Source organism: Pogonomyrmex barbatus, unplaced genomic scaffold, assembly GCF_055798465.1.
Source record: "Pogonomyrmex barbatus isolate J1 unplaced genomic scaffold, ASM5579846v1 scaffold17, whole genome shotgun sequence".
Lineage (NCBI taxonomy): Eukaryota > Metazoa > Arthropoda > Insecta > Hymenoptera > Formicidae > Pogonomyrmex > Pogonomyrmex barbatus.
In genome coordinates, this window is record NW_028297113.1 from 934148 (window position 1) to 947328 (window position 13181).

General features: G+C 35.0%; 1 protein-coding gene across 2 annotated transcripts; it reads right to left on the reverse strand.

Moving 5' to 3' along the window:
• Positions 1-5941: 5941 nt before the first annotated feature.
• Positions 5942-13088, reverse strand: LOC105431049 (pancreatic triacylglycerol lipase). Of its 2 annotated transcripts, none has more exons than XM_089074528.1 (8): positions 11458-13088; positions 10509-10589; positions 9914-10179; positions 9051-9525; positions 8097-8348; positions 7843-7957; positions 6684-6890; positions 5942-6106 (listed from the first exon to the last, which is right to left on the reverse strand). In XM_089074528.1, the coding sequence occupies exons 1-8, from the start codon at positions 11612-11614 to the stop codon at positions 6022-6024; spliced, it is 1638 nt and encodes a 545-aa protein (XP_088930654.1). In that variant the 5' UTR covers positions 11615-13088; the 3' UTR covers positions 5942-6021. The 2 variants fall into 2 exon arrangements, with proteins under 2 accessions (XP_088930654.1, XP_088930655.1); XM_089074529.1 differs by having other exon boundaries at positions 10714-13088.
• Between the last annotated feature and the right edge of the window lie 93 nt (positions 13089-13181).

Genomic DNA, 13181 nt, shown 5'->3' on the forward strand with positions numbered 1-13181 from the left:
CTGAACTTTTCAAAAAACTTACTTAACTAACAAAACAAAATTGTAGTATAGACAAAAGTTGACAATTATATATATATATGTTAAATATTATTTTTATAAAGTAATATTTATTTTTGAAATGGCAAATGTAGTGCTATCACCACTAAAAAAGATAGAAAACGAATCTTACAAGAAAACTTTTAGATAAGAAATTTTCGTAATTTCTTGTCCAAAAATTTGTCTGTAAAACTCGTTTTCTACCTATTCTAGTAGTTGTAGTAGTACATTTGTCATTTTTAAAATTATCATTTTATATTAATAAATTATTAATAAATTACTTTATAAAAATAATATTTAACGTATGTATATAACAAAACGGTTAAACAGGTAATGGTACACTTTCCCGACATCGCGGATTATCCGACAGTGCCAGGATTCGGAAGAAAAGGGAGAGCTTACTGACAACAGATTGATTAACAAAAATATTAGTTTATTGAGTGACTGATCATATACACAGACTAAGTGCGTGCCTGCGTGCGTGTGCGTGTGCGTGTGCGCGCGCACGGGTGCGTATTCAGGCGCAATGAAGTGTTCCGCACGGTGATGTTATTTGCAACGCTAGGCGGAAACACAAAAGCTCGCAGAAGCAGAGACAGAGAAAGGTGCAAAGCTCGCAAAAGCAGAATAGCGGTCGGTATTTGGCGCAATCGGGCGGAAGATCGGAAGTCGCTATGCGGCATAAAAGAGAGATTTACAAGCTATTTACATTGTATACGAGCCCCAAGCTAGGGCGGTCGCGTGCGCGCGCGCGTGTACACGCCACCGGCACCGGGAGCTCCTGGTTTTGGAGAGATAGCACCCTTCTCTGCGGTAGCGTCAGGAAATCCATGATCAATGCCAGTAGCATTCTGGCTTCGAAGAGATAGCTCCCTTCTCCAGGGTCTCGGCAGAATAGGAAGACTGGGAAGGAAGTCTCGATCGAAAGGGGGAGCACCTTCGAGACAAGAACTGATCTGATTCCGATTCGTCGGTTGAGCCGGCTTTTATACCGCTCCGACTTCCTCTACCTCTATGAATCTCCTTGGTGAGAGTAGATCCCCACGGTAGGGAATTACACGGATAATAGCGCTTAAGCGCCGAGCAGATGGCCGGTCCTAAACTAGTGACAGCACTATCGTGTGCCGTTATAAACATAACTGCTTTTAACGGGATGCTGGACTGACGAGCGAACTCCGATGAAAACGTTCACATATGCACAACTACATATACATAGATACATAGATACATTTATTTATACATACATACATACACTCATACATACATTTCTGTACACATGTGATACACATATGAACAAATTTTTGTGATACTCCCCTGATCATAATAAGTGTCTAAGTCTAATTCTAAGAACTCGATGTTGCTTTTTCATGTAACCTTCTAGTCTAGCAATATCAGTTTTATAGGTTATATATAGTTTTACAGGCTGTAAAAGTTTTATATAAAATAAATATTTATGCGACTTGACAGCTTTGGATGCCATTTTAAGGTATCAAATGGTAAAAAAGAGAATGGTAAAAGATCTAAATTTAAAAATTTTGTCTCATTTTTCTACGAAATTCATATGCTAAACATGTATTAATGCACAAATTTTAATTGCGGAGAAGGATTTCCAGATCTATAAAGTTAATAAAAAATAAGAGCAATACAAAAATTCAGGCTAATAACTTTTGAGCTTTCAAAGGTTTTCTTAAGACGGAGATTAGAAAGGTGAAAAATCCAAGGCGGTATTTGGCGCAATCGGGCGAAATCCGATTGGGTCTCCTATCGGAGAGATCTGGGTTGGAACCTCAAGGAGTTTCCTAAGAAGCATGGTATGGCAGAGGAGTTGGAACTCTGTATAGAACATCTGCAGAGAATTCTGATTAGCACGTATGAAGCAAACTGTCCAGTTAGGACAGTTACCAATGACCGGAAAATTCCCGGGGATTCCCTGTGGAGCCCATGACTGCAGGATCTTAGAGTCAAGGCCCGTCGGGTCTGAATAGGACAAGGAACACGGGCCGGCCTTCCGACTGGAATCTCTATAAGCGTTCCCAGAAGGAGTATAGAGATTCCGTGATTGAGGCGAGAAGGAAAAGCTAGTAGAATTTCTGCGAGTCGGTGGAGGGAATTCCTGTCACTGCCAGACTTAGCAGATTTCTGTCAAGGAACCCGGATGCTGTCTAGGAGCGGTCTAGGAGTGTAATGGGCGGCACATGATATCGGGTGAACATTGCCTGGCCCACCTCCTGAAGACCAGCTTTCTTCTAGTTTCCAGAGAGGCGTAAACTGCGAAGCGGATGCGGACTGCGAAGTGGACTCTTTCAGGGCACGCGCCAACGACTGGAGCTTAGCGGCCGAATTCGTGTGGCTGGATAAGGTCAAATGGGCAATAGGCTCTTTCAAGTCGGCGGGGTCCGATCTTTCCGACTTTTTTACAGGAGGGGCTAGATCAAGTAATCGGGCCCCTTACGAGGATGCTGAGGGCTTGCCTGGCTCTTGGTTACACGCCTCGAACTCCTTGCCGTTGAGGAGACGAACAAGAGTGGGCATCTTCATTCCTAAGGCGGGAAAATCGAGCTACATCTCTGCCAAAGACTTGATCAGCTTGATCATTTGATCATTTTTATTGAAAACATTTGAGAGACTGATCGACGTCTATATAAGAGTGCTGGCTCGGAATCCCTTGCACCCTGATTAACATGCATACCGAGCTGACTCGAGTCTAACTGCTCTCCATTCGATTGTCTCTACTATCGAGCGGCAACTTCAGCAAGAGGGCTATGCGATAGGCACTTTTCTGGATATCGAGGGAGCTTTTAATTCTCTGCACGAAGTAGTCCGTGCCGAGGCAACAAGACGTACAGAAGAAAGTAGTTGATCCGGGGAACCATTAGGGACGGTGAAGATTAAAGGATGGGTGAAAAGACGCTGTCCGCAAGGAGTGGTTCTCTTACCGCTCCTATGGTGCCTGGTAGCCGATGAGTTATTTGGAAGGCTTAACGATAAGGGCTTCAAATCAATTTGATATGCTGACTTTGATGATCTGACTATTCTGATTGGTGACTCTTTCCTTCTAGACTCTTCTCGACACAGGGGTTTCTGGAGGAAGTCGAAGGATGGTGTAAGGAGATGAGTGTCAGTTAATCCGAATAAGACGAGTTTGATGATCTTCATCCAAATACAAGGTGGGCCCCATTCAAAAGCCGGTCTTGAAAAGGGTCAGGCTAATGCCTGAAACTTCGGTCAAATATCTAGGGATCGTTCTGGACAAAAGACTAAAATGAAAGGGTGAGGTCCAATCGGACCCATTGCCGATGGGTGATACCCGTTTGACCACGTCCTGATTGACCACTAGCCATTCACAGCGCTTGAACAGTGAAAAAATTCTAGGCGCCAGCCTCTAAGTGGCTAGTGATCAAACGGATGTCACCCATTGCCAATTAGTTGTTAAATAAAAAAATTTTTGATAGGTGGCTCACTAGAATATTCCTAGGCATCGGCTGATGTGAGTGGTGTGTCCGATTGAAAATGTGTGCATCTGGGACGCTTCCAATGGAAGCTGCACATGGAGTCGGTGTGCAAGAAAGCCTATACATATTTGCATGGCTGTGTAGAAGAACTTTTGGGCAAACCTGGGGCCTGCAGCCGGATAGAGTGTTCTGACTCTATTCAGCAGTGCTTCGGCCAAGATTGTTCTATGCAGCGGTTGTCTGGTGGTCCAGGACACAGCTGGGCATCGCTAGAGCACATCAGGGCCCTTATCCTAAGAGGAGCTCTGTGAGCAATGAGGACAACATCGATAGCAGCGATGGGACTGCTACTTGGTATTGAATCACTTCACCTCGCAATGATGGCGGCAGCGGCTGCTACTGTCTACAGGCTAAAATGCAAGAATAAATGAACGGTTGGCGGGGCCCACACCCGGTGAAAGCTCTTGATAGAAATTGTGTTCGAGATGAAGCAAGATAGGGTAGGTGTCAATGAAGTACGACTTTGGTAAATTCTTCAAGATTTACTTTCCCAGTCGGAAAAATGGAAGAGGCATGAGGTGTCCGTCATCAGAAACGGGAACATCTGTATACGAATGGCTCCATAATTGATACGGGCGCTGGCGCCGAAATCTATGAATACCAAAAAGGGGTCAGGGAGGTTCTTCCACTTGGGGAACTTACCACCGTCTTCCAATTGGAGGTAGTGGCAATTTTGAGCTGTGCTCAAACTTTGATTGCACTGGAGGAGGCGCATCAGGATTTGCTCTAACAGTAGGACGGCTCTGGGAGCGCTAGGTGCATATGTCTTCAAATCTCGATTAGTCTGGGAATGCAAATGCATGGACCGGCTATCAACCAATGACGTTGCTCTGAATGTCCTGGGACCCTTGTATGGATCCCAGGCATTCAGGAATCAAGGGCAACAAGATCGCTAATGGGCTGGCTAGGGCTGGCTCGTCAGGTGGGACCAGGACCGGCCCTAGGTGTGGCCAGGAGGTCAATCATGTAACTTTACGTGAAATTTTTCACTTTTCATTTTCCACTTTTTACTTTTCATTTTTCACACCTTGACATTTCACGTGAAACTTCTCACGTACAGCGATTATGTATGTAGCTTGGATGCGTGGAAAGTGAAATCATGAAACATAGTTTCATAGGTTTTATAGCTAATGAAAATTATTTTATTGGTACAATATTATATACATCTTTTAATAATCAATTGTATATGTACTATGTACCCTTAATCCTAACGCAGCCTTAATCTTTTCTAATTTTGAAGCATATTTATTAATTCCCTAGATTTCCGCCTTTCCGCCACCAAGATACATGGCGAAAAAGTTCACGTGAAAAATTTCATATTTTCACGTTTGAGAGAGTTACATGATCCCGCAAAATCGTACATAATCGTAAGTTCACGTGGAACTTTTCACTTTTCCGCCCTAGGGGAAAAGTTACATGATCGACCCCCAGTGTTGGCGGGGCCAAAATAAGGAGCTGGTTGAGAGAATGCTGGTTGAAAGAATGTTGACTTCTGAAAGGAGGAGACGGAGACCAAGTGCCGGCAGGCAAGGGCATTACTAAGAGAGGTGCCCGAAACGTCTATTATATATTTTATGTAAAAACATACCGTAAATTGTTCGCTACAAGATTTGCGCTTGACTCTTAATAGCCATACTATCTCTCTAATTTTTTATTGTTTCAGAGAATCGTTTTAATTCGTGTTAACATCTCTTAATTTTTATAATAAAATAATGTATTATCTTCAGTTGCTATAAACATGGATAGTATAGCTGAAAAACATGGTTTTTCATAAATACTATTGTTACTACTTTTGCCCTATAATATAGATATCACTTTGTGTTTTTACTATATTTACTATATTTACAACTCTTACAATTATTTTATTGTCTAACATTAGAACATTATTATTTGCATTACAAATAATCACGACATTTGGATATTAGAATTTTCGTCTCAGGAATCTACCTTCAGGAATTCTTAAGTGTTGTTATGGTCGAGACACCTTGGGCACGCCTATGTATATATTTAAAAAGCTTTATGAATATAATTATCCCAATAAATAATACTAAAGATATATCATAAAACATATCTTTTGTATTATTTATCGGAAAATTGTAACGATAAAAGAATTGTCAACATTTATTCCTAAAAACGTTTGCATAATGGTTTCTTAAATACTTTTTTGTGAAAAAAGAATATTTCATACAATATTTTTTTGAATGAACATCTTAATAAACATTTTTAAAAATTGGTTACAAAACAATTAATTATAAAACAACAATTTTAAGCAAATATATTATAAAATATTTCTAGACATGGAGATTAACCCATGCAAATGCAAGAGAAAAATATCTCATCAAGGAAATAGTATGGAAGACATAGGAAAATTAAAGATTTCTTTGAAAATAGTTGTTTTTATATATGCGGACTATTTTTATTCAAATACAAAATTGTTATGTATATCTGTTTTATATATATATATATATATAAGCTATATATATGTGCAGCGTTCATTTTTCAATTCTATCAGCATCTCTTGTGAATCAATTGCGGTATTCATTCTGCAATATTCCCATCTGATCAACAAAAAAATCGTTTAATTATGTATGAATGTTTAAGATATTTCGATTTACCGCAAAAAAATTTATTTTTTTTAATAACTTAATTTGTGTCAGATTATAATATAGAATTCTGTACATAATTATTATATTTATATTTATATTTTATATCCATATATAAAATGTATTATAGACATACACACACACACACACACACACACACACACACACACCACCCACCCACACACACACACACACACACACACACACACACACACACACACACACACACACACACACACACACACACACACACACACACACACACACACACACATGTAACAACTGCAAAAAATACAATATAAAAAATATATTTTTTTATCTTATATATCCTTAGAATATTTTTACACAATACACGTCACATAAAATAGAATTCTATTCTAAATTTTGACACAAACTACAAGTTATTTATAATTGACTTAAATATATAAATGTTTAATCAATACAACAGAAACTTTATTTTCTTTTTTTTATACAAATAGATTTAGTAACTACTCAACAAGTGTCTATTAAAATTATTATATCGCATATTCACCTGTGGCCTTTACGATCTTCGAGGACTAATTTATTAAAAAGAATTATGTCAATATCCGGTTCTTGTGTAGTATCCTCTTCAGTCTTATTAACGATGCGGTGATATGAGATCATACCGACAATTGTTTCGATATTTCCGGATAATGCATCAAAATCCGATGCCGCAATATTATAAAATATCATTTGTTCGTTTCTTCTTCTAAGTAAGCTATAATAATCATTTAAGACTATTAATAACTTTGTTACTTGTAAATAACACAACTTATGAAATTCGAAGATTTTCATTAAATCGCATAATATATACATAATATATACATATATTGCTGTGCAATTGTACATTATAAAAGAATAATTAGTAATTAATCCTCTCTCCCTGCTGGAATTCTCATTATAAATCAAGTTTTATCAAAAAATTTAGTGCTAATTATATGTTAATTTGTTACTCTAATCCGAATTTTATTGTTCTATCTGTTTAGCAGAAAATCATATTTAAAGTTGAAGAGCTTAAAATTATTAAAATTATTAAAATTAAAATTATTTAGGGAAAAATGTTTGTTGGCTGTTTCTTATGAGTGCTTCCAGGCTTAACTGCAATTCTCAACGTATGATGATACTTTGCAAAAAAATTATTGTATTTCTAATGTTTTATATTATGTTAATGCAACAAATTTGTGACAAATTCTGTTATATTTATTTTTTCGATACACTCATCCATATATGTGTACATATACACACACGCGCGCGCGCGCGCAGACGGATTTTGTGTGTATATATATTTATATTTATATATATAATTATATATTTATATTTATATATAAATATATATTTATATTTATATATTTATATTTTATATATATATATATATATATATATATATATATATATTTTATTATTTCGGCTTAATATTTCCCCTTCTCCTCATCTTTGAATGCGCTGTTTTAAATGTTTGAAGCAATAAAATTCGAACTGGAGCAATAAATTAGCACACACAATAATCACTATATTTTTTTATATAGATTTTTTTATAGATGTATTATAGATGTATTTTTATAGATGTGGACTTGATTTAAAGATTCCAGTTTAAGATATAGTAATGGAACGATGGACAAATTGTTAATTAAATTAAATTGAAATTATCTTTATATATTTTTTTAACTTACGTGCATTGGATTTTGAAAAGCGTTGTGGAATTAGTGAGGAAGATCTTAAAAAACAATGTGCCGGATGTTTTTGGCATATTCTCGGACGTCATTATTGACGCTCTAATAGGTTGACCTAAAATTTAAAAAAGTTTTCACGTTTCATGATAATGTAATTTATATCAAACTTTTATTTACAATAAAAAGGTTCAATTATTCTATATTTATATTATCTATATTATTTATATTTATATTTTATATTATCTATATTATACCGCAAAATGGTGTTTCAGCTTTAGTTGCCAAATAATAGATTCCCAAAGATCCACGATTAGCCGCATAACCCATTTCTTGATTCCAATTTGTCGATTCCATAGGAAAGCATGTTCCTTTTGCATAAGATATCCCTCCTTGTGGACAAGGCCATGCGATAAATTTACATTTCTCAGTTTGCGAACGAATGCTCTCTACATAGAGCTGAAAAGCTCTTAAATGACTGCATGCTATATTCCGATCCAAAACATCTTCTAAAATAAATAATCAGAAAAAACATATATTTTTTATTATCTCATATACATCATCTTAATATGAAAAGAATATTAAATTATTCTGATATACAAAATCTATTTTATTCTTAATAATTAGCTATCTGGAAGTCACGAAATTTTAAAAAAATGTCTCAGATAAAAGAATTTCAAGGAGATGATTATGATATTGATCTATTTACAAATAGTGTCACTGTTAATATCTTTTTCGCTTTTCGGTTATTTTTAAATGAAATTAAATAATTATATTTTTAATATATCGACACCATTTGCAAATAAATCAGTATTATAATTATATGGTTTTGACGAAACTCTAGCCTATTTTTGTCTAAAATATTTTTTTCCAATTTCGATGATTTACTATCAAAAACAAAATAAAACACTGTACATTGTAAACAAATATAATTTTTGTATAAACGTCATTAATTAATATAATTTATTAGTGTGTATAATATATATTGAAAAATAAAAGAATTATATTATTATTAGTAAATATCCATAAATAAATATATTAAGTAGCAATAAAATATTCTAATATTTTAACATGAGATAAATATTTTTAAAAATAAATATATATTAATAATAATTTAAGAAAAAATTAAGAATAAACCAAAACCAAATGTAATCGAACGGAATACATACATAAAATGGACAATTTAATTCACACTTGCTCTCAATTTGTACCTTTCAAATGACTGACCACCACTGAATTCTTAATATCGGTACAACCGGGCTGTTCTCTACCACCGTTGGGAAAAAAGTCAATGTGCCCAATCGGCTTAAGTAAACCGAAACCGTCCTTGAAATCCTGAGAGCCATCGGTATGAATGACGTCAACGAGATGAGCATCAGTGGCATCCAATTTTCTCGACTTCTCCCTAAACAGATGATGTCTGAAGAAGGGTGACGCCGGATCGAGACCTGTTATGCGACCCAGAAGCAGATTTTTTTGTTTTAATATTTCGGAAGCACAACCGGCCACATGCGCGCCAAGACTGAAACCGATCACATGAATATCGACGGGATTGATCCCTAAATTGATGGTGTCCAAAAGCACCAGGGCCAATTGCCGGCCAACTAGTTCGCTATTTGCCACTGCAGTTCCGTAAGTAGTGCTTGCCCCTTTCGTCCAATCCAAGATAATAACATTTGCATCTTCCTGTACGAGAGATTAAATAGAATTTCAAAGATCTTAACAAAATTCCTCAGCGATATTTGATAATTAAAGGAATGGATGGAATAAAAGCCTAATTATAAAGCTTGATCTTGAAAAAAATTAAAATGACTTGCTACTTTTCTATTACACAACAAATTTTCCATTTTCTTTTTTTCATAGATCATATCGTTTTTACTCCGACAGAACAACCAAAATACGTTTATATACATATAATCAACTTAAGCAACATCAATTTTCTTCATTTGCGCTAATCTCTGGAAAAAGGGCTTAAGTAGTATTGTACCTTTATTCCAATCATTCTCTCAATTTCATAATTATAAATCGTAAAGAAAACTATTAAAACAGGAAGATAAATTTTATTGAGAATTACTATATCGAGAAGAAAATTTATTCCAAGTATCGCGCCGACATCGCTTCCACTGCCCTTAAAACCGTGTATCAACACTCTGAGAGGCTTGCTGACATTGAATCGGGAATGTACGATGGACTTCAAATCATCCCCATACTGTAAGGGTTCCGGATTTTTCCGATCCGCACGTGTATAGAGGAAAAACCTGGTTTGAATTATGCTGGGATGCTCGGGAGGTCGTTTTATCGATAAATGCGGTGGTGGATCCACAAAACAACCGACTAAATCTGAAATATTTTATTTACGATATCGAAATTAAGTCCATGTTACATTAAAACTCAAGAAAATTAATTGTTCCTTGCGTTATACTTTTACCTGATTTTAAAGTACTTTTTCTTATATCTATTTTATAATCTATCCTATTAAAAGAATTAATTATCTTATTAAAAGAAAATAATTAGGAATTATTTTGGAACAGTCTTATGTAAAAAGAAAGCGAATTGCGACACAAATAATTATAAACAAATAATTATGTTAAGTTTACATTCAATTTGTTCATATTAATTTAAAATTTTTTTAATTATTCCAGATAGATATAAAATCTATGTTGCCTTACCGTAACAAATTTTAGATTTTTCTTCGCGAGAAATGGCAATCCGCCTTAGCATAGCACGATTCCGCGCAGCAAGAAGTTTGACTGAAAAAAATAGTGTGCTGCTTTGAGAGAACATAAGAAGTTCAACAGTAGCAGTTTCATCAGTGAAATTGAGTACATCGTATTATTGATCACATTCCAGTTACCCAACCATGGCCCCACTTACGTTTTACTTTCACTTTGAGCACAGCGAATTATCATTCGTACAGTATCGCTTCAGTACGATTTGGACGCCGGGAGATGCGATAGCTTGCGCGTATATCATAATTGAATTTTCTATCAAAACATTGCAATATTGCATCATGTAACCCTATCATAATAGTCGCTGTGAAAGTGTGTCGTATGCAAATGCGGCTTTAAGGTGCAAAGTACGCCGGTATCTCTCACGTGCGAATTATTAAATGTTTGTTTCGTGTGCATGGTGAACGTGTATGTACATGGTTTATGTTCGTTTTGCATTCTTGAATGCCACTCACAACAAGAAAATTTAGATACTTTGCCTCTGACAGGTCTACAATAACTGCGTAACAATTATATCTGCAAATTATGCTGGTGGATCATCAACCCGTATTACGATAATACCACCATAAACGCGATTTATAACATAATTGTATGAACTCATACAATTACACTATACTTCAATGAGCTTTGCATATGATAATATTACGTTCTATCATCACTTCTCAATAAAACCATTTTTTTCGAAAGAATATAATCGAAAATTAATCGAAAAACATATTATTTGTATAAAATCGATCTGGACTAGTTTTAATAAATACAAAAACAATATTCAAAAACTTTTATTAACATAATAATATCTGATTTTCATTCTACGAATTTGACCGTTGTATCTTTACCAGCCCGGTATAATATTCAATATATTATTCAGCATATTTGTTAGTGCACTCACCAGGTTGCAATTTCCCGGCGGTTGACGTGAGAACAATTATCAGCAAAATCAGTAGAACGCAATGAACATTGACTAACTGCATCTTGTCACTGAATCGTCGAAGTCTCGTGCCTTTCGTTGAGATCATTGCATTCCGATTCCCCACCTTCGTCCACATTTTCTGCTTCTTCTTCTTTTTTGTATTTTTCTTCTGTCCTCGCCAAAATGCTTCGCGTTTCTGTCGCGATCGACACGGCGCGCTTTTTGTTTTCCTTTGCCGCCAGTCTCACCCAGGCAGGTTCTACCCAACCGTAGAAAGCGTACCTTCTATGAGCAAGTCTCCTTTTTGCGCAATCACCTTTCCGCTTGGCAAAGCCTACCAGCTGCTTCATCATTCATCTAAGTTTGTTTCGGATTTGTAATTGGCAAAGAAATTTATTCTTCCATATCCAATTTGTTTCGGTTTTTTATCTCCATTTATCTTAATAAACTTATCTGCTGTCTTCCTCGTTAATGTTTTTCTTTGTGTTTAATAAAGATATTAAAGAAGAGTGGAAAGAAAAGGACTACAATTTAAAATTACTACAACTTAAATAAATGAAATAAATTTGAAATGCTATAATTTAATGATCTAAAATTGCAGAATCCTCCTTTATATTAATTTCTTTATGATTAAACCCAAAGTATAGTGAATTTAAATATACAGAAGGAGTCGAAACAACTACTTATATTCTGCTCGTGAGATGCCTATTCAGCATCCGATAGCAAGTTGCGCTATTTTTATCTTCTTCTTGTACACGAAATTAAATTTTAGAAAAAAATTTTATAAGAGAAGAAATCGTCTTAAAATCCATATATATTTTATAGAACAAATGATCGCTCCGACTCACCCTGTATATTTTCAATTGATAATCGTCTATCAATTAATGCTCAGTGACATTGACACGTTAGTAAGTTTTTTTGTTAAGTAACTGCAATTGATATAACTATGTCATACTGTTTCTTTCGCATAGAAACTACATGCGCGGAGTTGAATGTGCATCATGCGATGCGCGATAACTTTCACTCAAATAAACTATATGTGACATGTCTTCTCGCATAAAACTTGATCAGATGAAATAGAAAAGAATCGATTTATTCATTTATAAATAAGTAATGTAAGAATGGTATAATTGTGGCAATGCATATTTTTTACGCAAATATCTTTGATCTATCAAATAATTAATACATCGAATTACGAAATGCAATCTCTTAACTTCAAAATATATGCATGTTTTGATGCAAACTAGAAATCCATTTTATAGCTCAGTACGATCAATTTCGCTTAGCTTAATTTGTTTGCAAGCCGGCCGAGTAAGTTCCACAATCATGCAAGAGCACTCAAATTACATAAATCGAAAGTAAGTTAACTACTAATTATTAGCGTTTCGGTTATGCTTTAGTCGCATCTATTTTCCGTATTTGCATCATTCTAAAATAACATATGTAAAAGTTAATTCTTGCTTGTTTCAAAAACGATTAAGTAATGACACGAATATAATTATTTTGTTAAATGTTTTTATTTTTAATAATATCATGTAATCTCCCGAATAAAGAAATAGATATTTTATTATTATTCATTATTTCTTTTCACTTGCTATAATATTAAAAAAAATTTTTAACATTTTATGCATTTTACTTACCTTAATTTTTTAAATAAATTGTTGTCAGCTGTTTATATTTAAAAATATTAAAGCAACTATCGA